This window comes from Tachysurus vachellii, chromosome 26 (assembly GCF_030014155.1).
Source record: "Tachysurus vachellii isolate PV-2020 chromosome 26, HZAU_Pvac_v1, whole genome shotgun sequence".
NCBI classification, from domain to species: Eukaryota; Metazoa; Chordata; class Actinopteri; order Siluriformes; family Bagridae; genus Tachysurus; species Tachysurus vachellii.
Genome location: NC_083485.1, coordinates 10,321,695 through 10,347,105, shown reverse-complemented (window position 1 = coordinate 10,347,105; position 25,411 = coordinate 10,321,695). Strand labels below are relative to the sequence as shown.

Here is a 25,411-nt window from a genome sequence, read left to right as displayed (position 1 = left end):
AGAGGATATCTGATATTCTTCTGCTATTAAAGAAACAGCCATTTAATAGAAATAAGAATATCTTTATTTAACTTTGTTCTTATATAAACATAAATAGACTTATTCTGCATTCATTCACTTTAGGCATCCGGTCATGGACAACACAGACTCCAGTACACATTTGTATTGATTATGACATTTCAGCACTGGGTCATGTTAGCCTTGAGATACAGATATTAACATACAGTTCAGAGTTTAATATACACCTTGCAGTAGAATTACCCCATTTTTTTTTTTAAATCAGATTTGCATCCAAGGTTTTTCTTCACATCAACTTGTAAACAGCAAACTCATGTAGCCCAGTCACTGCCTTTATACTAGTGCATCTCAAGCAGTAAAACAAAAAATTCTTATCCAGTTGTTTAAACGCATCCTCATACACTTCCTTAGATTTAAAGCAGCTTTTTAGCACATTTTCCAGTTTTGCAAAAGCAGTACATATTAATAAAGTCTACCAGACAGTGGCTGCTGAACATAAGGCTCTACACACAGGATACACATTAGGCAGTGTGTTAATGGTGTGGTTTCTTGTACACGAGTGTCTTGGTAGTAATACTGAAGTACACCATCAATTCAATGTTGTATAAAACTCACAATCTGTCAATTAAGCAATCAATTCTAACATACAGGTTGCCTCCAGGGAGGGAAAAGTGCAAAATGCAACAGAAGCAGAAGCATCTACTATGAGGCAAAGTTGTTAAAGCCATGTTCCGTATTCTGCTTTATCAAATAAACACATTTCTACACCACACATACATGCATACAGACAAGAGGAAGAAGTTAATGGGGAGGGAGGATACTCTTCCAGTTTAGTCCACTTATGAAGACAGGTGAATATTCTGAGGTGAATTTTTGTCTAACGTTTGATTATTAACAAACGTGTTTAATCTTGAAGTGGCGAGAACATTTAATTAAAGGCGATGCCCCTGAACCATGCAGCGGAGCATTAGTCCATCTTTTTCTACAATGCACTTCCCTTTCAGCCTTCTTACAACCTGAATCCAGGATTAAAAATCTCTCTCATTGTGGCATCATTCAGTCTAAAGTTTCAAGTGAGCATATCATAGATAACCTTAAAATTTCCTGAGGTTTCCCCCCTGAATGATGCCATTTCTGTTCACAAAACACAATAAGAACATGAGACATGATCGTGCACAAACACCGAGTGAAAACGAAATGCAACAGCAATCACATAAGGTGCAAAACAGCAACTTGATTCTGAATCGATTGATTTGAAAACTGAAGGGACTCGATTCCCATCAGGTGGTGAATGGATTTTTCCCCCCGATATATTCCACCCCAATACAGGAAAAATAGCATTGACATTAAAACATGAGACTTTTTTTTTAACCTAACCCTGTTCTTCATCAAGATTAGTGAATGTGATTTGTAACTGAAGCCAATTACCAAGTGTGTGATAAAGGTAAACAAAAAAAAAAAAAAAAAGACTTTTCAGCCAACCACATTAAAGTATTATATCTGCTGCTTAGATGTTCTTTCTAACTTCTTATAATTAAATAAATAGATGTTTACAGCATATATAACATTAACAAACTAATAAAAAACAAACATAATGGGCTTTGAAATAAAAATGCTTCAAAATGAAATGAAAGTCATTTTATCTCTTCATAGATCTGCTACATACATAGTTTTTTGTTTGTGAAGGAAACTGGAGGGTCTGTGGGGAATAACACCTGAACTATCTTAAAAAATTAAGTAAGATGATGATAAATGTAGTGCTTAAATATATGGACCGGAGGGTAGGATTTGGTGCGCTGGTCTTAAGCCCTTGGCTATTCAACACTGCCACCTACTAGATTAAAATAAAGCACGAATGAGCAGCTAAAGTCTCCTTAAGGTACCACAAACAACGGTGCATCTTCTTGGTCCGTAGTGAAACAGGATACTACAGTCGAGGAATTGTAGAAAGATGTACGATTCCTGGGTGTAAGAACACATGTCCACCTTCTGGTTTAGACTCTTAGTGTTCTTTGTTCCTACCCTCCTTGGTCCCTCTGGCATTCACAGAATGAGAACATCAACACAAACCTCAGGTCTCGCCACCCAAGATTGCCTGTCCCTTTCTATCCTCAGCGCCAGGTCCATTTTGCATCCCAACAACAAAAAAAGAAAATTCTGAAAGAAATGATCTGGCAGTCCCTCACCGGGACTGGACACCCAGTGTGACTTTTAGATTCTCGTACACCACGTAGCTGATGCTGACTGCAGGGATGACCTTCATGAAATTGGGCGCCAGGCCTCGGTAGAGCCCCGTCGCACCTTCCGTACGCACAATATGTCTGAACAACTTGCTCATGGACATCTGAGGTGCTCCTTCCAACGTAGCTGCTGAACAGAAAGAGAGACATCAGTGAAAGGTAGCTTGGGAAAGGAATTGTGTGATGATGATCTTTGCTCTTGTGTCCTCGAGTCCAATCTCCAGTGAAGAATTTCTACTAATACTTCCCCCCAGGCAACGTGTCCAGGTGTTGTAAAAAAGTGTGACACGGCCCCTAGAGATCAAGCGATCCATTGATCGACAGCATATGTACGTCTGTTTACACTAGACATGACGCAAGCTGGTCTAAAAAAAAAGTCACCATAGTGAAAGTAAAGGCTGTGTGGTTAAGAGTGTGAATTTGGTCCTGTTTTCGACAACAAGTAAAAATCTACGCAAGTAGTTTTGTTTACTGTTCTTCTACAAATACAAAATCAAGAGCCTCACCTTGAGCTTGCATGCGCGTCCTCACCAGGGCTAAAGGGTAACTGGCTAACTGGCCGCAAGTGCTGGACATGGTGCCGCAAGCTAGCAGGACAAACACGCCAGGGTCTGCGCTGTCTGTGGCATATCTCTGTAGCCAGGAGTTTTTTAGAGTCTACAAGAAAGAGAAATATATAGACGCACTTATATCTGGAAGAACAATAAAAAAAAGGTACAGTATAAACCATTTCCCTTCTAAAAGCAGGAGGAACATTACCTCGTAGACAGCCAGGTCTATTCCAGCGTAGGGAATAATGCCAAGCATGTTGGGGATGTAGCCCTTGTAAAACGCTGCTAAACCCTCTTTCTTAAATATGTATTTGGCGCAGTCCACTATGCCGGAGTACTGACCCGTCTTTCCTAGGGCTAGTCGAGTCTTCAGAACCTTAAGAAACAAAAGATTTCTTTTTATAACAAGCCATTTAAAAAAAAAAATTGTACCTCAAATGCCAGAAAATTAACAAGTGTGTGAACAAAAGTTTGAAAGACCTTTTTAAAAACGGAACACAAAGTCTACTGAATATCTAACATCGTCAGCCTTTCATAAAGAATAAGCACAAAACATGCCATGATTTTAGACAAAGTTGAAGAATTACGCCTACTTCGGAGCGGCTTTATGGAGGTGGCATTTCAAACCAGGTGAACATGGTTTTCTCCATACACACCTGTACAAACATCTGTCAGTGCTCCAAGCGGTTGGACAATTAACAGCATTTTAGCACACTGTGCACTAGTCTCTTACCTCCATTGGGTAGATGCTGCTCTGCGCTATGGCACCAGCCAGAGATCCTGCCACCAGCCTCTCCAGAATGCCCAGTGTCTCCTGATTGCTGCCAATCAGTCGCTTTATCTGATAGGGATCAGAGCAAATACAGCGGATGAAAATCACTAAGCGATCCGCACCGGATTTACCTTTGCTGTTTGCGCTTCCTGCTTAACTGTAATCTGATCACATGCATGTGGTTATGAGACCCGTACCTGCTCGTAGGCCATGAACTTGATGGCGGATTCAGGCGCGATCTTGAGGACGTTGATGCCGTTGCCTCTCCACAGTGACCGAACACCACCTTCACGGATCATCTGAGAGAAACCACTAGCAATGCACATGGTGTTCATGCGAGAGGAGTGCACCTAAAAATGTTAGATAGGGAGCAAAATGAGCTACACAAATTTGTAATCAGGCAATTAAACATAGAATTTAAGGAGAAATTTTTAATTATGCATTATTTTTCGAAAAAAGAAAAAAAAAAGAAAAAAAATCCTCCTTTAAACATTAGATAAGAGTGTGTTACTTTCAGGCTATGTGCACCATCACTACCTTTGTCCCCCTCAAAAAAAAAATCAAAATAAGAGTTAGATGATAAGGTCACTGATATCTTCCAGCTTTCACTGGAATAATCCAGTTAAGTCCAGCTTTCACCGTTAAGCGCGATTCCAAAAGGCATTTTAGAATTGTTTGTTTGTAAATGACTCAGTGTTGTCTTATTAACCAGACCTGGCCGTTATAACCTTTGTTCTGTCTTGTAACTGCATGCAATCTTTGTCTCACCTTTCCCCCATTTAGCCACATACCCATGATGCGATCTGTTCTACACGCCATAATTACATTCTACAATCTTGGATTAGAAAGCCAAATGACATCGTGTAATAATGTGAGTGAAGTTAAACACAGGTTTGCAAGTATGTTTTCTTACAACCAAGGGCTTCTTTTTTAAACTTCAAATCTATATAATAATGAATCCATGGACCCCATCAGCAAAAATTTTTTTATGAACTATATATATATATATATATATATATATATATATATATATATATATATATATATATATATATATATATATATATATATATATATATTACAAACTTCTGAAACTATTTACATATACAGTAATATTGAGAGTTATCCATATGATTTATTTATTAATATAAAACTGTAAAATGTTTTCTCTCCTTTCATTTTCAAGAAAATTCAAATCTGTGATGTTTTAAAAGGGATATGTGTTTAGTATTGGAGAGGATGTTATTTGCGTATTCATATTTGAATACCAAAACACGTTTCTTCGTCTAAGAAGGCAGGATTTCTTCGGCTGTGTTACGCAACACAAGTCAAAATGGCCTTGGTGAGCTTCTTTAATCTGATTAGTAGTTCTGCCAGGAGCTTAGTGAAGATCTTTACCTGCATGAGAACTTTGAGTCGATCCAGGGGAGCTGTGCAGGTACGTGACACTGCGCCAGCGCCACCTCCGGCCACTATGTGGCGCCACCACATCCCCGTATTCTTCTCCTCTGCCGTGAACTCATCGGGCACCATCAAACTCTCTCCTACATCAAATATCTACAAGAAATGTAAGCAGAAAAAAATCCAAATTATAAACAAGACGTCCACTGCGTTACGTTGCTGTAACAGAAATGGCTACATTCAGAACGAAGATGGCATTGTGAACCTATATTACGTCACAGTGCTGCCGAATTCTACATTATGATTCAAGAACAGCAGCTCTCGCAGTACATGTGACTGCAAATCAGAAAAGGTTTATGCTGCTCGTCCTAATAGGTTTTAATCTTTGTAGTAAAGGCTCATGCGCTGGGACTTGTACGACAGGCACTTCATATAATCCATGTCTAATATTAAAGAAATTAATACAAGTGTTATTTAAAATCATAATTGTTGATAAGCTGAAGCATTCTGTTAGGAGACATTTGTGGCAGGAGTCTCCCGAGGACGCTTTGAATAGGTCAGTACATTTTCCAACATATTAAAGTCTTTGGGACACTTTGCAGTTTGTATGTAAAGTGTAGTGAGACAACAATGGTTCATAGCTTCTTTGACTTAAGTTGTTTCGCTGCCATGTTACAGCGTAAAGTGCAACTAGAAATTAAAAATGGTACATGTTGTTCATGTCTATTTTAAACAGCACACCCGGGTACGTTTTGTTCCTTGCTTAAAGATTCTAGACAACCAAATAAAAACCAGGACCTAGGGTCTGTTTCTCAGTGATAAAGACATGCCTGCTTTATCAGTGGCAGATGTCGCGGTACTGACATGCACGCACCAGCAGACTTCGGCTGAATCGCCGCTAAAGGACATTTAAAAAGTTACTTTTATCACTCAATTTAAAATACAAGTCATGTTGATTCTTGAGGGTTGTATAAACTTTCTTGTTGCATGGCAACTTTTTGTTTGGATTGAAGCAAGTCCTCAATGAATGCATGCTCATTAGACATCAAAGGTCAAAATGGAATGCCCATGATTTCTTGGTTGTAACTGGATAATGTCTGAACATCATAATCCGGTGTGACGGTGTATTTCAACCTAACTGAAGCTCAACAGCTGTGAATGACTTGGCACTCGGTGTCCGAGTCTATGTTTAAGTAAAAGCACGACTTCCATCAGCTGTACACATCATTAAGGTCAAGTGTCAACTTAAAGGTCGAAACATGTACTGCTTTCTTTAGGGAATAATGTGGAAATTATGCAAGAACGTCATAGCCTAGAATACCCAGACAACAAAGCTTCCCATTTCTCATCTTCAATGAAAGGAAAAACCTAAAGTTAGCTTACTGTTGAATGTTTCCAGTACAGGATGATCTCGGGGATGTTCTCTGCAGGATGAAGCAGGTGGTAGTCCCGCCATTCATTCCAATCAATGGTCATTGTCCCATTCTTGTCCATGCTGTTCAGGGGGGAACAAAAAAATAAAGGAAAGAAGGAAAGATCAAAACTAAACATCCACTTCCTGTTACGGCTTACAAGTCAATTGCAGACACTTTTCAGAATCTGCACCACCTTTATAAGCTTTAACAACAATTAATCTTGATCACAGCCATGTGGATGGAAAACAAGTTACTGAACATGCACCGAACTCTGAAATTCAAAACCCTTTTCTGAGCTTAGGACCAAAAAACTATTTTTCTTGTGCTTCATTCAAAAACATCCCAAAATTGATTATTTAGCATTAAGCTCTTACTTTATCCTTATGTCAGCATCGAATTAGAGAAAAAGAAAGCTTGAAGAAACAAACAGAAAGAACAGAGTTGAAGTAAAAGATGAAGCAAGCCAGGCAGAGAAGCAGAGACAGAGGACAGTTTACTTACTACATTATGGGAGCAAACATATGGCCACTCCTAATTCTGAGAAGATACGGAAAAGAGGAGGGGCAAAAAGACCGTGTGTGAGGAGTGAGACAGAGAGAAACGTGGATGCAGAAAGATGAAAGAGACGGACAGATGCACCAAACACAACCGTAGACGTACAGAGATGACTGTCCTTACAGATGCACCTGAACAAACATACGTACATTTCCCGTTTTATATGGTAGGGTCACCTGATATGTACACTTTACTACTACTACTACTACTAGTTACTAAGGGTTTTGACATTTAGTGACTTTGTACAGGTCTAAAACCCTGCTTAGGAGGTATTGAACGAACCTCTTGAGGATTTTTTCAGCCTGTTGCTCTGAGATGTGGACCCCCAGGTCTCTGAGTGACTGCATGATCTCCTGTGAATCGATGCGACCTAAAAGCACGGAGAGCGAGTTTGATTATCTCCATTGCCCTTAGGTGGATTAAAAGGTTCTGACACAATATGGTGTAAATGCATCAGAATCTCAAAGCCAATTAAACCCTTACCATCATTCTTCTTGTCCAGACTTTTAAAGACCAGTCGTAGCTTCTTTTCGTGGTCCCTCAAATAATGGACAAACTCCTCAAAGTCCAACTGGCCATCCAGGTCCTTATCACCAGCTTTCACAATTTTCTGAAAACATGATGTGCAAAATAAGGCAGATGGAACAAAGGTGAGAAAAACATCCAGTGTAAGACACAAGTTTCTGAAAGTCAAAGAGCTGATGGATTTTGGTGAGGTGCTGCCATATGGCTTTGTTTGGCCAATGCTGCTTTGAAAGGTCTGCACATCATCAGCCATTAGCACTGTTTGTACCCAGTGCAATCCAAAGTTCATTTAGCGGAAAAGACGCAGGCTTTCAGGAGCCGAGTGCTTCAGGGATTACTGGTTTGAATAGTTGAGTATAAACAGATTGTACGATAAACAGGAACGGAGATGGAGGATTAATTTTTAACTTCGTGTTCCCCAGAGTGAATGACATCATTACACTTTTATACATATTTATTCAGAGCCAACTGGGATTATGGCATTATTCCAAGTATGCCATAGAATTTAACCCATCATTTTAACTAATGATTTAATCTTTCAAACTAGCAACACAACTAAAAAAAGTTTAAAAGCTCAACTATTTAATATGGACATATAGTATAATGCTTCCACAATAATTGTTGAGCCACCACTTATAAAGCTCAAAGTAAACTGGCAGAACTCAAACACTGCTTATATCGATCCTTAATTTTCTTTATTTTGTTGTTAGCTTTGGGTTATACAACAGATTCCTTCTACATCAGCACCGGCAATCAGCTGAGGTTCACAACATGTCCCAAGTGGCTCATGAAACGTGCAATTAACAAACTGATGAACTCTAAGAGCCCAAGGCACTCAGCTGTAATAGTCTTCCTGGAAGTATTAACCTTTACATACATGTGACCTTGAAGAGGAATAATGAGCAGTCCTTCAAATGGTGATTGGTGTAAATGTAAAAATGAATAAAATTCTGACAAATTTGGGAGGAGCTTCCATTGTCAGACTGACAAATTTGCCACTTGTATTGGTGGAAAAACTGCTCTTTTTCGATGAACATTTGAGAGCTCCAACATAAAGAGTTAAGGTTTGCAGGTCTGCATTAATAACAACAGATGTGAGAACTGAGTCAGGGTAATTATATGCACTGAACACACAACTTGACTGCATTAAAGGGTATCATTTTTGCCACCACTCATTGTATACATATTATTATTATCATTATTATTAATGATAATAATAATGAGAAAAGTATTAACTGCATCAGTATTTAATATATTAACTGGGATATTACAATCATTAAAATACTATAGACCTAAATAAGTGCACCATTAAATGACAAACTAGTTGTCCAAGGTGATATTATCAGATAGTCTAAATACATCTACTACACAGAAAGTAGGAGAAAACCGTAGATCACCTGTTATATTGTTCTAGCAAAGCTCCTTGAATACATCAAGACTAGAGCTGAGTACCTGTTTCATACTAGATACCTGGCCACGTTAATGAGACCCATCGAGTGCAAGGTCGACAATGCTTTAACACACAGACAAATAGGTCAAGGTAGCATCCAGATTTAAGTGCAGACCGCTATATAACAATTAAAAGTGCTACCCAAGCAAACCATCGATCTATGAAGCCGCTTAACAGAAGTCGGTTGTGTAATTGCTCTAGTCTTGCGTACATCTTAAACATTTACACAGCGTTACAACAAGCAGGAGTGATTAGATAGATGTACTACAGTACTCCAGTACTATCATTTGATGGAATTTAGATCCATAAAATGGCATATTTTAAAAAATGATTTTACAAATCAGGTCCTTAAACAATATGCAAACTGTGTTCACTCCTATTGACAGTCAAATTTACATGTTCACGTAATCCCTAGCCACTTTATACCAGTATCTGAGTCACTTTAACGTCACTTGTCTTTTTATACCAATTTATCCTTACTCCCTTCTTGTTTTTTTTGTTTGAATGTACTCATATGTACTCATATGTTGCAACATACTGTTGAGAGCAAATGAGAAAAACTTGACTTGACAAGGATTACAATACTAATAATCTCAAACTTTCATAGCATAAACCTCTTGCTGTTGATCCAAATGATGTCAAATGTCTGACACCACCATAATCTTATTTAGTGCAAGAATAGATCGGAAAGATGCGCAGGAGTAATCGCAGGTAATCGGGATTATCCTAAATAGACTAAACACAGGTAATCGGGATTATCCTAAATAGACTAAACACAGGTAATCGGGATTACAATAAATAGACTAAACACAGGTAATCTGGATTACACTAAATAGACTAAACACAGGTAATCAGGATTACACTAAATAGACTAAACACAGGTAATCTGGATTACAATAAATAGACTAAACACAGGTAATCTGGATTATCCTAAATGTCATCATCACCTATGGGAATGAATGGAGAAGTGTCTAGTTGACACAGTTTCGGTGTGAAAAGAAAGAAGAGTGTAACACAGTTTCGGTGTGAAAAGAAAGAAGAGTGTAACACACACCTGTCTCCAGTCCCGGTATGTGTTCAGCTCCTGAGACGGAAGAACTAAACTCAGCTTGAACAGAGGATTTAACTCAGCCGGTAAACTGTTCGACTCGAAATATTCACACTCAGTCGGGAGCGAATTAGCGACAGGAACGTACAAACAAAGGCACAGCATTCTCAGTAAAACAAAGATAAATAAATAACCGTTTAAATATATAGACGTAATAAATACAAGTTCGAAACCGCCCTGCGGTGCTGCGCGTGAGAAAGCCGGCTCGTGGACTGACGTATTTAACGTGACGCGAAAAACCCCGCCTTCCAATGACGTGTTGAGAAACTCTGCCGTGAGATTGGCTGCGCAAACCCGCCTATAATTTCCGGGCACCGCACCACGTGTTACGTTTCATACTGAAAAGACACGTTTGCGTGAAAGAATGTGTCAAGCTCATATATGGACAACTTGTTCTGTACAAAAAGAAAAACCAAAACAAACAAAAAAGATATTTATGTTGATAAATAAAGGAATGTATTAAAGTTATCTATCTATCTATCTATCTATCTATCTATCTATCTATAAACACACACTCATATATATATATATATACCTTATATATATATATATATATATATATATATATATATATATATATATATATATATATAAGGTGTCTATCACTATTAATAATTATAATTGATGTGTTACTATTAATGTTCATTCACGCTCAGTAAACTCTTTATCTTGGTTACAATGGATCCAGAGTTCATTGTCAAAGTCCATTGACTCCTTATGAAAAGTGCATTTGCGCAATTTGATGTAGCCAATAAACCCACTGACGTAATTTTGTGAAGTGGGGAAAAAAACTGAGAACCCGGAGGAAACATACTGGTAGAGAACCATATGATCAACACAAAGTTCAGGATTGAACCCAGGACTGAATAGTTACACGGCCGTGACGAGATCTGCTGCACCACCACACGGCCCACTGCTAAAGCTATTTCAGCAACACGGCACAAACAAGGTTATACTGAATATTAGCACAGCTTTGAGTTAAAGCTGCAGACTGAGAGCTGGATCTAATCACAGTCATTCTGATGTTCAGTGATGTCCCAACATTTATTTGGACTGAAATTAACTGTTATATAATATTATTTTAACGGTAGTATTAATTAGCATTTAAAATCCAACCAGAACATTTAGCCACATATAATAATGTTAGTCTTAGTTTGTGTAGTAAAAATCGAATACAAGCAATAATAATAATGGACCATATAGCCACCCCAACACACATAATTTAAGATCGCTCCAGCACGTCACGCTAGACTGATTAGCCCCGTCATGTTCGTAGAGGTGTCCTTTAGATTCACAGAAACATTCTCACACTCAAAACACCCTCCTCACTGGAAATTTTCACATAGGTCTTAGTGTAATTTAAGCCGCTAAGCAGCAAGTTGACCTTTCTCCTTGTATCACCTCATACGTCACCATAAACATTATATATTTATAAAGCTTGATGTGATCTCTACATGGACTGTAATTGCAAAAAGAACAGAATACAGTTACCATCATCACAGCCCATCATGAATAACATTCTTGTGTATCTTTTGTTACCTGAATATGAATGAAGATATTTGAAACTTCTTTTCTGTGATGCAATGATGTCACACTGAGGCCTGTCCTATTTTTATCTCAGCCATTCAGAGGCTAATTGAAAACAATGAATGAGTGTGTAATATTTACGGTGATAAACGGATGTTGACAGAAAACAGGCTGAGAAACGTAAGCTTCAGAAACACACTTTTTTTCAGAACTGATCCACATGATGAAGTAAAGCAAGACTTTCTATAACAGTTTAGTGTAAAAGTGAGATATAGAAATGATTTTAATGCCAAGAATTTATTACTGAAATTAATTTGACACACTTTTGAGGAAAAGTCATGTCCACCTTAACAGGATCCACTTGTAAAATAAGTGTCCAGCGTCAATATTCTGTTTAGTGCTGAGAGAGTGAGAATCTGTTACTTAACATGTAGTAGGTATGAAAATGAGATTATTCCCTCGTTAAATCTGATTACAGCGATTATTGTAGCCTTCGTCTGTTCGTCTTCTAACTTACACAGTGGTGTGAAATTTACTCCTTGTTTCAAATCGATGAAAACAAGAAGACATTTCATGGCAGTTGGGTTTCGTTATCATAGTATTTGAGTACGTGATATAAATGTTGACGTTAATTCCTCTTGCCTTTAAATACATCCTTTGTTTCTTGGATTTTTCCACTGATTTTCTCCCTAAAAGTGTTTAAAAACTACCTGTAATTAAAAAAAGTCCTTAAAGTGCGTATTTACTGATTAAAAATTTAACGTCGATGATAAAACCCATTTTCTCAGTCGACAGCACAATGGAGCCATTTTTAGGGGCCTCTTGGGCTCAACAGCACTCTATTTATCCTCATCATCTTATGTGAAAAGTCTGAGTGGCTCTGGAAACTCAGCCAAGCTGAAATTTGAAACATGGCATTCTGTCCTAGTACATGCTGGCATTGTGCAGACGAGTAAGGCCACCTTAATAAACTATAATAAAGGATCGAATTTGATGTTGACGCTGTGCCTCAGATTAGTTAATAATGGAATAGGAAGGAATACAATTGATTTTAGAAGCAACATTGGTAGATGATTTTCTATCACTGTGCTCATGCACCTTTGAAAATGAACCCAATTCATTTGTTGTAACAACACAATATTAATAATAAGGATAATATATATTCCATACTTTTTTGTTTTGTTTTTGGAAGCACTTCTTCAGGCATGGCTAAGCTTATCTCAATTAAAAATTCTTTGCATCTGTTGTAGATAATGGTGTTCATTTTATGAACACCATTAATAGGAAATGTCTGGGCTTAACAACAATCCCTATTCAATTTGTATGTGTAATTGAAATATAGAGTTTTTAACTCAATGCTATTCTTAGACTCTTCTTAGATTTCATATTCTTAGACCTAGTGAACTAGCATGAAGATGTGAAATCAACGAAGACTATAAAGCACTTCTGTAAGTTTAAAGCTAAACAATCATGGTTTACATTAATTAGCCTCATTGAACCTACATTTTTACACGTGCTTAGGAGCCGGCGTATTAAATCAGCAATTAATAAAAATGAATTTATTTAAATTCCAGGTCCCAATTCTCAATTGTGATTGAGATAGCAATACCTGCTGAAGGTCCTTAGGTGGTGCCATTAGTATCAGCACTGTGGTTTTCTTTGCTGGTGTGGGGACATTCTCCTGCTTTTCCCCACCTGAATCTCCCAGCATGCTGTGTTCCTTTTGCCTGAGATTTTCAACATTTTGCTCATTCTTTTTCTCAGCTGGCGACGATCCTAAAAACCACCGGCGCATGGACGACCACATTTCTGGCAGCATCTTTAATAAGATAACCGGATTTCCTCCTGTGGAAGCGTTGGTGTGAGAAACAGACACGTGTGGTGTCCAACTTTCCGTAATTGTATGGCAGAAAATCTGATTCTGTGTTTATCTGTCTATCTTTATCTTCTACGCATTTGCAAATTTACAAACGCTCGGGTAAGCGAGAACGGGTCAGAACGATGAGGGCAGCTGGGGACACCAGGAGACTGCAGCTTCCTCAGCAATCACAAATATGTGCACATATAAATCTCCAGGAGAAGCTCCAAGAAGCCACCAGCTCTTTACTTTTTTAATTCATTGCCACAAAAGCATCTGTTGTATCTTAATCAATAAAAAAAAAGCCCACCGTTACAAAAAAAGTGGAATCTGGCACCAGCTGAACAATAAGTTATGTGGTCACTGAAACGACAAAAGAGATTCTTCACACTGTCTGTGAACGTGCGATGAATAACAATATGCAAGTCAAGCTTTTCTCTTTCTCTCTCCGTCTCTTTGCAGCTGCTGGTCTTGGTCAGTCCCACGCTATCCACCTCCACAGCCGGCAAAAAGTGATGGAGGTTGAAAGAAAAAAAAAGGCTGTACAAAAGCTGCAAGCTCACTGCAGCCTTACTGCAGCCTATCAGAATCAAGCACACTGCCAAGTCCAGCCTTGAAAGTGCCTACAGAACCAGTAAGAAGCTTGCAGACTGATGACTAATAGATCAATCGATGGATGAGACCATTCAGCGGTGTGGAAATGTGCTGACACTTTTTCCCTGTTTCCCCTTAGTCACTCTGTCATTGTCAGGATCTCCATGGAAACCCCAGGCAATAAGCATGCAGGAGGAGATTGGACTGAAGACATTCACACACACACACACACACACACACAGACAGACAACTATATAATACATATAATATATGTTATTATTAATATACAAATATATACAAATATATAGATACACACACATAATACTATAAAATACATGTAATATATTATTATTATTATTATTATTAAATGAGCTCATCACTCTTCCCTTGTATTCCCTCAATTACAATTTAGAGAGATGAGGGTTTAACACACACTTGAGCACATACTCAGCAGCAGAGTAATTAGTACTCAACAGAGTAATGATCAGTTTGCACCATCTTTGCACACCCGACACCTCTTGGTCTTAGTTTAGTTAGCATCAAAAATATTCCTTCATTATCATAGGAAACGAAAATAGCCAAAGAATGCAATAACGCGTGTCCACCATTTGCCTCTAGGTTATAAGATTGTACTTAACATCTGTTACTCAATGCTGATTCACACGAACATAACATCAGACGTTAAGTCCAAGTATGTTTAACTCTTCACACTCTTCTACATTCGCACGGACTCCTTTTCTTAGCTTACACAGATTGTTATGTAATAATTGCACCTTGCCTGAGTCACTTCAGTGGACCATGTCCAGGTGTGAGAGACTTTTATCAGGATTCTCAATTATAGAACAGAATAAAATAGAATAGAATAGAATAGAATAGAACGGCATAGAAGCCTTTATTATCACCACATATACATTACAGCACAGTGGAATTCTTTTCTTCAAATACCCCAAATGAGGAGGGTGGGTCAGAGTGCAGGGGCAGCTATGATACAGCGCCCCTGGAGCAGGGAGGGTTGAGGGCCTTGCTCAAGGGCCCAGCAGTGGCAGTTTGGCTGTGCTGTGCCTTGAACCATGATCCTTCGATCAACAACCCAGAGCCTTAACCAGTTGAGCCACCACTGCCTACTGTGTATTTATTTAGATAATATAGAAAGCTTAGAGCATTAAGTTAAATACTGAAAGTTAATAACCAGGATAAGAAGGTTAAACATGACATGACACTACAACGTTCTATACAAAATCTCAGTGGACAAGGTCGCCCTCTACTGGCTATCACTCCACATAGCATAGACTTCCAGTTAAGCCTCTTCCATTTACAAGAAAAAGGAAAAAAGAAGCATCGAGTCACTGAGAAGGCATTTCAGTCAAGAACACAAATGCTCCCTTCTGACCAAACCCAAACATGTTCAGCATGACTAAATACTGGGCTATGGTTTTTATGGTTCATCTCACACCATTGCTGCCTCAGGTGACTGATACAGTTCTGTGGTACCCAATAAAATCAACACTAACTCTTTAGAGACCTGTGACTGACTCCAAACAGCTTCAAACACTGCACTGCACAACCAGTAATAAAAAATCAATGCAAAAAAAAGTTAAAGTAAAAACTCTGAGCTACTTAAACCAATACAATGACATGACATTCAAATAAATTAGGAGGAATCCATCTGAATCCAATGAAACAAAGTCCATTTTTAACACACTATCATTTTTTTTACTTGTGCGAATTAGTACAGTGTAAAAACAAACATCCATTCATATAACACACAGGGGATAAGTACACTAGCATGACCTGACATACCAAACCAGCATAAAACACAAATAAGATCATCACTCTTTCTTCATTACTTGGAAATTATGACTTTGTGTCCCATCTGTGCCACAGCCGTCACTGGCTGGGAGTCTAGGAAGCAAAACTGTCCATGCACCAGGGAGGAAACTCATGGATGCAGAAAAGGGGATGCAACATGAGCAGCAGTTAGAAAAGATGCTCTTGGCCGGCTTCACGCGTCTTAGAGAAAGCATGTGTTAGCTCTGTGATGGGGAGAGCTGGCTGGTGAGTGGGAATTGACAATTAGAGAGAAGAAAATAAAAAAAAAATTACTGTTTGTTTCCAAATGCTCTTTAACATCCGTGTGTACTCGGTATTTTCTGAGAATCAGGCTCTGTCAGTATGTCCAAAACAATAGTCATGATTGGATGCCTTCTCTGATTTTCAAGATTATCTGGCGGACGCAATCCAGTCCCGGAAAGACAAAGCAAATAATTGGACTATTCTTATCAACCAGGAGGTAAAGGTGTTGGTGTACCATGTGGAAGGATGACTCAGCCATGCAATAAAATTCAGTGCAGTAAATATGATTGCTTCCTCACAGCAGCTTTTTTACATAATAATGAGTTGGGAAACAGGTTGGATTTTCAATGAGGCTCTATTATGGGAACCTGCAGAATTACAAATGCTGATAGGGTTCTTCTTCTTCTTATTATTTACAGTAGGGTGTTCGTAAGGTAATATAAAAAGGTAAGAGCTTATGAAATTGGTTGCATATTTTAAACACCTTCCATGATGCATCCCACAGCCAATGTAATAATCTTCCAAATAGGAAGTGCGCTTCATGGTGTCACTGGTCACATTCTGACAGCATTTAATGCCCATATTATTATTATACTTTCCATATTATTATAAGTGTAATTCTTAGGTAGTGGTGGCACAAGAGTTCAGGCAACTTTCTGAGAACTTTAAGGCAACTTTCCAATTGCTGGGTAACTGTTCAGAAGGTTGAATACAGAAGAAGATTCCTTATAAGCGGATATACGCAAAGAAAAAAATGTAACAGCATTTCATTTTCTATTTACATGTACACTGAACAACAACAATAACATTATGAAACTGAATACAGCAGTGATTATCAACTGAAAGAGTAAAAAAAAGGGTTTCAGACGTTGTTTTTTCCCTCCAGGTTCTCAGCAAAAACACGCCACATATGCGACAGAATAATGACAGGACTATCATTCACCTGATTGCTTTAACGGTGTTGAACCTACAGACATCATTAATTGTCTCTCAGAGTTTCCTTTAGCCTTTCAGATGGGGTTTGTGTTTTGACTAATTTTAGGCGGTCCATTTTTAGGCCATCCAATTTGTGAGGTGAGAATCCAATCAGGACAGAACCAAGTTACATACATTAGTCTTAAAGACACAATAACAAAAACAGCCTGTTTAATTCTGTCAGTAAAGTCTGTTAAGCAGAATGACTTTTCTGTAATGCCTCACACTTTCCCAATAGAGAATCCCAACAAAATGATAAAATGTCCTGTGGTCAGTTGATCATTAAGGAGCATCTTACATCACTCTGTGCGTACTGGACAAATACTGGACGAGTACTATTGGGTCTTGTACAGAACGTCTTAATGCCTGAAATCTAGCGATACATTAACAAGAAGCTAAAAAGTCAGATTAATGATAACTGAGGGCAAAGATCTGGGGTCAAAGACACTACTGACACACTACAAAGACACTACAAAGAATACTACTGAAGAGGAAGGGCAAAAGTTCAGGGAAGGTTTGGCAATTTTTAGGTGAATCAGATGTCCAGAGTCTCATTTCGGCATTTCTTTCATTCAAAATATGGAAACCTGCTGACTTTAAACTAAACTTCCTTTTGTTATACCAAAATGTACCAATTTTATCTATGTAATGTTCATTTTAATCCTCACATGTATTAATTAAATCTGCCCTTTCTACCTAGAGAACATCGATAAGTAGGCTGATGGCTTCAGGTTACACCATTGTGCTACTTTAACCTTTCCAGAGTGAACCTGAGTCGTAGCTTCGGCAGGCAGATGTGACTAGAATAAAATTTGCAAACCCAGTTCAGGGAAGGCAATTCAAAAACATTTTATTTGCAAAGCATCTGGTTAAGCACATGACGTCAGTTCTCAAACATCAGCGTTTGCAAATGAAAAGGCAAATGCTCACTTTGCCTCCTTCACCAGTCACTTGAGGCACATTTTCTGGGTAAACAGCTGTTTAAAGTTAGTGTGCTAGAATTAATGAATTGCTGATCAGAAGATTTCTGTAGGGAGTTCATCAAAGAATGCAAAAATCTATCAAATAAGTATTAAAATGCTTTAAAGAAATTACTGTATGTAGGCTCCTGTGTCCTCCCCCTATTCAAAGATATGCATTGTAGGCTGACTGGCTTCTCTAAATTGTCCGTAGTGTGAACGACTGTGTGAATGGGAGGGTGTTTGTGTGCCCTGAACCCTGATTAGGATCCAGGATCTTTGTGACCCTGTTTTAAATAAATAGATTGATAGTAGGATGGATGGATGGATGGTTAGGCTAGAGCCGATATCTCTACCCACATGAAGCTTCTGGGAGCTTATGTACACTTTTCTGGCCCCAAGCTTCAGAATGTTGAAGGTTGCAATCTAATTGGCTCTCAGGTGGTTTTCAGAGGGTAAACAAACTTTCAAACATGCTATAGTCACTAAAGATTACACAATACCTTGATTAAAATAATGAGTGGTGTGTGGTGAGCAAACAAGATAACGTGTGATGTTTGTGCTTGGTCATCTGCCCTGTCAATCAAAAAGCCCTCGTGAAAGTAAGCGATATCTTTGCTGAGGTTATTGACAAACTGTACCAGACTCTATACCAATGCCAGCTAATGAGACTAGAGTTGAGCTGTGCAAGCTGTTTTCTTCCCTTGAGATATAGAGTGTAAACACATACAACCTTTTTCCTGTCAGAGCACAATACCAAATAAAACTGAGTGGTAAAGAGCGGATAAGAGCGGTTTAGTATAGCTGACCTGAAATAAAGGCTGTGAATGCTGACCGAGATTCTCCTTTTGTTATACAAATTGGGCTACATTGTCTTCCCGGCTGTATGTGACCAGTGTAATTGACGTGTTCTGTTTGTACAGACAACATGACTAAAAACCTAATCCTCAGACTGGGATGTCATCTCAGAGTGGAGTTAATCATGACATCCACTGCTTTAATTTTAGTTAGAATACTGCACCCCTGATCATTCTCACTTTCAGTAAACTAAGCTAGAATATGCTGAACAAGTTTACTTAGAACATTGTGTCTGGATTGAGTCCCAGCGGGCACATGTTCTGCCTTACTCGGTGTTCTTGTTATAATTCACTTAGCTTTGAATCCTGATGAAGAATCACTAAATATTTTGATCACGTGTTTTGCAATTCCATTTACAATGGTGGACGTTTGTGCTGATAACTACGATCACATTCCTGAGTAATGTCCCACCATAAGCATCAGGAAATGATTCCTTCAACTTAGGCACGTTCCTTTGCTAGTTGGTATGTCCATCGTCGCTCATCCAACGAACCCCAGAACTAACGATGCAAAATATTAACATGAAAATGTACGGCTCTGATTAAACCATCTATCTGAAATTATGTTAAGAAGCTTCTTTTCCAGCTTGATCTACAGAAGAATTTTATGACATAGAAGCTTCTCAAGGTTGTGCTTTAAATGCTGCAAAGTCCTTTTGTCATCACCGGCAGCTGAACACACAATCAACAGTGAATACCCTAATCCCCAAACACTGTAGCTGGAATCCATGCAGCAGAGAGAGTTTAAATGCTGTGCATCATAAGCTTTTAAAACTGAAAACAAGAGAATCATTCTGTAATGAAGCTTAATATAAAGTGCTGGCACATTTTTAACATCTTCTTACAGAAAGCCTTACCAGTACATCTACATTTTTTCATTCTTAAGTATCATTATTTTAATCTGCTATTGTTAGTCATAAAATGTGTGATGCTCCGTTAAATATATCCCAATCAATATGTAAACAATTTGTTGGTAACAACGATGTATTAGAACAAGCACAAAAATTAACAGACGTAACATATTAATTACATTGTGAGCCATCATACACCGCTCCTGCATGTGTAATAGACAATATGTTCAGTGTTTGTTATTTATTTACTTAATGGACTTTTTTTTCTACTCTAATTTGTGCAACACTCCATAACAACCCCAAGCTCATAGAGACTATTTAAAAAAATGCCCCCAGAGGACTGAATTCAGTACCTCATTCTATATTTTTGTCGTATTTTGTTGATTTATGGCTCTAAGCTCTGGGAAATTGGATACTGCAACCAACCGAATTGCTGCCATTATTTGAGGTAATGGTAGCAGACTTAGAACCTAAGTTGTACTGTGTAATTACACATGGCTGTGGCATAAAATCTCAGCGGACTGGTTTGGGTTTGTCCAATCCATTCCAGCATTACGGACAGGTATACGCTCAGGTACGAATGGATTATTACATCCTTACCCAATACACATGATGTACCAGGGTTACTGACCTACTGTACGTCTGGTTACTAGAGAAACAATATCTGCTCAGCTGTGGTTTTATGAAGGTTCCTATCCACTAATAAATGGGATGGGGGACTAACCGTAACTGATGGTCAACTAACTGTGCAAAGAAACAGATGGCCTACACTCAGTAAAAACACACCTACATGGTAGAATGGGGGATGAGTGAAGGTGCAAGGTAGCTGGACTATGTAAAGTGGCCATTAAGTGCATACTCCTTAGAAAAGAGTTCTTCTGTCAGAGTTACCCTGAAATGTTTCATGTAGAATAGGGCTGTTATGGTGTCAAAGTTAATCGTGCCGTATGATCGGACTATTACCTCATCTGATTAAAATGCATCATCAACCTGATCAAATTCCCCGATCCATTTTTTTTTTCTAAATCACACCAAAGCAACGTCCTGTTCTGCACTGAAAACCCTTCGGCTGTGTTAATGCCTTACCTCTGATGCCACTCTTAGCATGTCAGTAACTTTACCATGCATGAAGGCTATCAAAAGCACAGAACACCGAGAACTACATAAAATCTATTTTTGGCTAAGCAGTTCTGCAAACTAATTTGATATTTTTGTGTGTGTTTATTTGCGGCTCAATGCAACATCTTACCTCAGACCCAGTCTCTCTGTCCTGCTTATAACAACAATAACGACACGGCGATAAATACTGAAAATGTAAAAAAGTTTCAGGGAAAGTATTTTTCGATAAATATCCGTGCTATGAACTGTGATACCATGAAACTGTGATATTTTTAGACTAGGTTGTCATACCATGAAACTGTAACTCTAATGAGGCTATTAACTCTCCAAAGATCTCTTGCATAACCTTTACATCCTTCCTGCTAATATCATGGAGTTGAAAAAGCCTTTTATTTTTATGGGACATTCAAATGTCCAAATGTGTATAGGTAACAACTTTGGCCTTGACTTCGTGTGTAACTCTAAAGGTTATCGTTAGAAATAGAAAACATGTTATGAGTCTAAAAAAAAAAGAGCTAACCACTGAACCCTTATTCTTTCTTAGTGTTCAAAAGACTATATGAGCTTTTTGGTTGCTCTTTCTGAGAAACTTCTAGGAGGCTAAGAGCTTGTAATTCTTCAGAAGGACCTGATTGTTCTTAGGGTTTTTGTTAGTGTTGAAAGTGACTTTATGAGACGTTTTTACACGTGATTATACTCACTCTAAGGTCATGCTCGGTGCGATGGAGCCCGAGTTTCTTCAGGCCGATAGTCAGGTCATTCACACAGATTCCTCCGTCTCGGTTCACGTCCAGGATCTGGAACAGGACCTTGAGGCGATGCTCCTGCTCGCAGACATGCGGCTCGTCTTTGGTCAGAGTACTAACCCCAACATCAACACCACTAACCCCGCCGCCTGGGTCGGAAAGGCGATACTCCTCCGAGCGGCACTGACACAGCACACCGCCCAGAATAGGCGACACAAGTGAGCCCTGCTGGTGCATCATGCGAAAGAAGATCAAAATGAACCAACAACCTGTACGAGTTTGTACAGTTTACTGTGAGGAGGAGTAAAGTTTCAAGGAGAATTTTTACCCCTTGAGTTCCAAGAGAAACCAAAAATCTTGGTTTAAAAGTGATATATTCAGAAATCCGTTTGAAAGAGAGGCTCCAAGTGATGAGGTGAATGAGAATGCTAACAGAGTTAGCCGCTCAAAAGCTACAACGGTTACACCGGTTGTACCTCAGTGTGCTGAGGTAAATGCTAACAGAGTTAGCCGCTAAAATTCTGTTTTTTTACGCCGAAAGGTTTGAAATATTGCCCCCAACAAAAGCACGCTTGCTTGTAATATCTATTCAGTAATAAATCCGAATACAATCTTCCAATTTGAGTGAACGCCGCCGAATAATCCGGTTTGAATTGACAGCTGAGCAAAATGCCGGTAGAGCGGGGTGGGAGTGGGCGGGGCTTAGACTGGAGGACTTGAGTGATTCGGCAGAAAAAGGGCGGGTTGCTGAAAACAGGCGTGATAGATGGGTTTATTACCCAATCAAATTCATCCCTGACCACCGGTTAGTCACGCACGCGAATTTGCTGGCAGCTTCCGTTTCAAAAGAATAATGTACTGTGGCACGTGCCGTCGGTGGATGATAAACTGGATCTGAAATTCATTCAATTCATTCATTCATCTTCTACCGCTTATCCGAACTACTCGGGTCACGGGGAGCCTGTGCCTATCTCAGGCGTCATCGGGCATCAAGGCAGGATTCACCCTGAACGGAGTGCCAACCCATCGCAGGGCACACACACACACACACACACACACACACACTCTCATTCACTCACGCAATCACACGCTACGGACAATTTTCCAGAGATACCAATCAACCTACCATGCATGTCTTTGGACCAGGGGAGGAAACCGGAATACCCGGAGGAAACCCCCGAGGCACGGGGAGAACATGCAAACTCCACACACACAAGGTGGAGGCGGGAATCCAACCCCCAACCCTGGAGGTGTGAGGCGAACGTGCTAACCACTAAGCCACCGTGCCCCGGATCTGAAATTATTCATTTAAAAAGAGATCGAATCAATTATAGACAAAATACAAATAGTGCCATATTACATATAGTGCACATTACAATAATGTAGGAGCTGGAATAAAAGTGTCACAGCCATTGCATAGATAATCTAGTCCTTGTCTGGTGGTCATTCCCGATGAGACAATAAAAATAATAATACTGAAAAAAAACCCATGTTGTCCGATAAGATTATGCTTATGCTGATGGGAATAAGCATAAAAAAGCATAAAAAAGAATTTTTTTGTGTGTATAAGCATAAAAAAATACTTTTTTGTAATAAGCATAAAAAAATATTTTTTGGAGAATAAGCATAAAAATGTTTTAAAAATTTTTGGGAATAAGCATAAAAAATAAACATTGTTTTGTGTATAAACATAAAAAAATGACATTTATTTTGGGAATAAGCTTAAAAAAAATAAGAAAAAATTTGGAATAAGCATAAAAAAGAACATTTTTTGGGGAATAAGCATAAAAAATACAATTTTTATGGGAATAAGTATCTAAAAAAATTTGGGGAATAAGCATAAAAAATAATTTTTTGTGTATAAGCATAAAAAAAGACTTTATTTTGGGAACAAGCAAAAAAATTAGGAATAAGTATAAAAAATAATTTTTTTTGGAATAAGTATAAAAAACGAAAACATTTTGGGAATAAGCATAAAAAAATTAAAATAAAATTTGGGAATACGCATAAAAAACAATTTTTTGGGAATAAGCATAAAAAAAATACAATTTTGGGAAATAAGCATAAAAAAATAACTTTGGGAATGAGCATAAAAAAATCAAATTTTGTTGCTGGAAAATGTAATAATAATGTAATAATAATGTAATTTGCTTAAATAATATTGTTACACAAAATCTAAAAACCACAGAAGAACAGAATCTTGTCTTTAACAGTATTTATGTATTAAAATATTAAATAACTAATATTTTTATGATGATGATGATGATGAAGATGATGATGATGATTACTGTCTTTGGCCAGCAGATAGCGGTAGATGCTCACTTTTAAGTTCTTACACACATAACCACAATAGACGTCCCTGCATCGCATTCTGTTCTATTCTATTCTATTCTATTCTATTCTATTCTATTCTATTCTATTATATCATCTATAGCACAACGGTACATACAAATAATTTATTTTTCAATCTATTATTGTTATTTTTTACGATCTATTTGTATTTAAATATGTGTGTGTAAAAAAAAGTAACCTTATTTTTTTATTGTCTGTGTGTTGTCTCTGCGTGCTGGAAAATTAAAGCGTATTAAAGCGTATATGACGTTTGATTCGGATTCGGATTCCGATTTCGTTTCGATTCGTTTATTTGAATAAAAGCGTCATCATGATCTGGTCGTTTTTATATCATGGCTTGTTCACAAATTAAACCCGGTTGAACATTTTCCCAACCTGTCGCGCAGTTTGGTCGAGTTTTCAGCCCAAATACCGAAGAGTCGTTTGAATATAACTGTGATTCGGAACAGTTGTATGCAAATTTAGTATTCAAAAGACGTCGACGCGTCACCTACCTAGGAGGCGGGGCTTGTTTCCGCTCTACGTTAAAAAAAAAAACGCATACTAGCGTCCTAATTAGTATGCGTACACGAACAAACCGTCATAAACTACCTCGCGCACTCTTTAGGACGGAAGTATACAGTGCGATATCAAACCTAGCCAGAGATTGAACTTGAGTAGCGCTGCTTTGTCGCCATACAATCCGTGTGTGCGAGCAGGGAGTCAGGTATTCTCTCTGCTTACCGTGTTTGTTTGTGTGTAACACTTTAAAAGAAAGCTTAGTGTTTTGTTTAGGGTTTATTTCTGGACTTGTTTGGAGAGAAATTAGTCAAAGCGTCGTGTTTGTTTCTCCATTAAACCGTTTGTTTGGTTGTTTGTTGTTATGGACGACGGTTATTTTCTTTGCTCCGGTTTGTTTGTTTGTTGAACGTTTTTATTTCTTGCACCTTGTAAAAGACTGTTTTACAGATTTAAGACCTCTTGTGTTTGTCTGAATATCGATAATAAGTCGTGTTTTTTTCGTTCCAGGGAGTTTTTCAGACCTTGGACTGTGTTAAAAGAGAAACAAGAAGCACAGACTGTCCTTGTATTAACGTTCAGGTAAGTTTTGTTAGCTGAAGTGTTTGTTTACTGGATTTCTAAGCTTTGAGATGTGTTTATTAATGGTATTGATTTGATTGTTTTTTTTTTGTCCAGAACTTTGGGATTTGTTGTTGGAGATGTTGAACCGAGTTCTAGTCCACAAGAAGGAGGACTTCCAGGCTCCAGATTAACCAAGCCGTCCATCACCTACCTACCTCTTTATTTACAGTCAAACCCCAGTTTACAAACACGTTTAAATGGCGTTTTTAATGAAGAAGAAGAAGTTCAAGTTCCAGGTCCATTTCACTCTAGAAGAGCTGACGGCTGTGCCGTTCATCAACGGGATGCTCTTCTGCAAAATCCGGCTTTTAGATGGAGGAGACTTTGTCATCTCTTCGTCTAG

The 25,411-nt window shown here is 38.4% G+C and overlaps 2 protein-coding genes and 1 long non-coding RNA gene across 6 annotated transcripts in view; 2 read left to right on the top strand and 1 right to left on the bottom strand.

The window, feature by feature from the left end:
- Positions 1 to 41: 41 nt before the first annotated feature.
- On the bottom strand, positions 42 to 22,212 carry slc25a25b (solute carrier family 25 member 25b). 4 transcript variants are annotated; one of them, XM_060862685.1, is made up of 10 exons: positions 21,550 to 22,212; positions 7,436 to 7,562; positions 7,235 to 7,322; positions 6,366 to 6,477; positions 4,980 to 5,138; positions 3,779 to 3,931; positions 3,543 to 3,650; positions 3,018 to 3,185; positions 2,765 to 2,915; positions 42 to 2,388 (listed from the first exon to the last, which is right to left on the bottom strand). In XM_060862685.1, exons 1-10 carry the CDS (start codon positions 21,832 to 21,834, stop codon positions 2,201 to 2,203), a joined length of 1,539 nt encoding a protein of 512 aa, XP_060718668.1. In that variant the 5' UTR covers positions 21,835 to 22,212; the 3' UTR covers positions 42 to 2,200. The 4 variants fall into 4 exon arrangements, with proteins under 4 accessions (XP_060718668.1, XP_060718669.1, XP_060718670.1 ...); XM_060862686.1 differs by having other exon boundaries at positions 42 to 2,385; positions 21,550 to 22,210; XM_060862687.1 differs by lacking the exon at positions 21,550 to 22,212 and adding an exon at positions 9,982 to 10,233.
- Positions 13,190 to 14,263, top strand: LOC132840742 (uncharacterized). Its single transcript, XR_009647827.1, has 3 exons — positions 13,190 to 13,463; positions 13,883 to 14,054; positions 14,154 to 14,263. It is a non-coding gene; the product is annotated as an uncharacterized LOC132840742 (long non-coding RNA).
- Positions 22,213 to 24,576: 2,364 nt separating the features above from the next.
- eeig1b (estrogen-induced osteoclastogenesis regulator 1b) overlaps positions 24,577 to 25,411 on the top strand; it is a 43,708-nt gene continuing 42,873 nt past the window's right edge. The window contains exons 1-3 of the mRNA XM_060863152.1: positions 24,577 to 24,652; positions 24,955 to 25,026; positions 25,123 to 25,411. Of these exons, the coding sequence (XP_060719135.1) occupies positions 25,266 to 25,411 (146 nt within the window). The 5' untranslated portion in view covers positions 24,577 to 24,652; positions 24,955 to 25,026; positions 25,123 to 25,265. The remainder of the gene's footprint in view (positions 24,653 to 24,954; positions 25,027 to 25,122) is intronic.

Bases quoted from the DNA above. Each gene is read 5' to 3' on its own strand.
- slc25a25b (XM_060862685.1), bottom strand. From the start codon at position 21,834: ATGATGCACCAGCAGGGCTCACTTGTGTCGCCTATTCTGGGCGGTGTG. The intron at 5,139-6,365 runs GTAAGCTAACTT...CATTTCTTGTAG, and splicing joins TGTACTGGAAACATTCAACA to ATATTTGATGTAGGAGAGAG. The intron at 3,651-3,778 runs GTACGGGTCTCA...GATCCCTATCAG, and splicing joins AGTTCATGGCCTACGAGCAG to ATAAAGCGACTGATTGGCAG.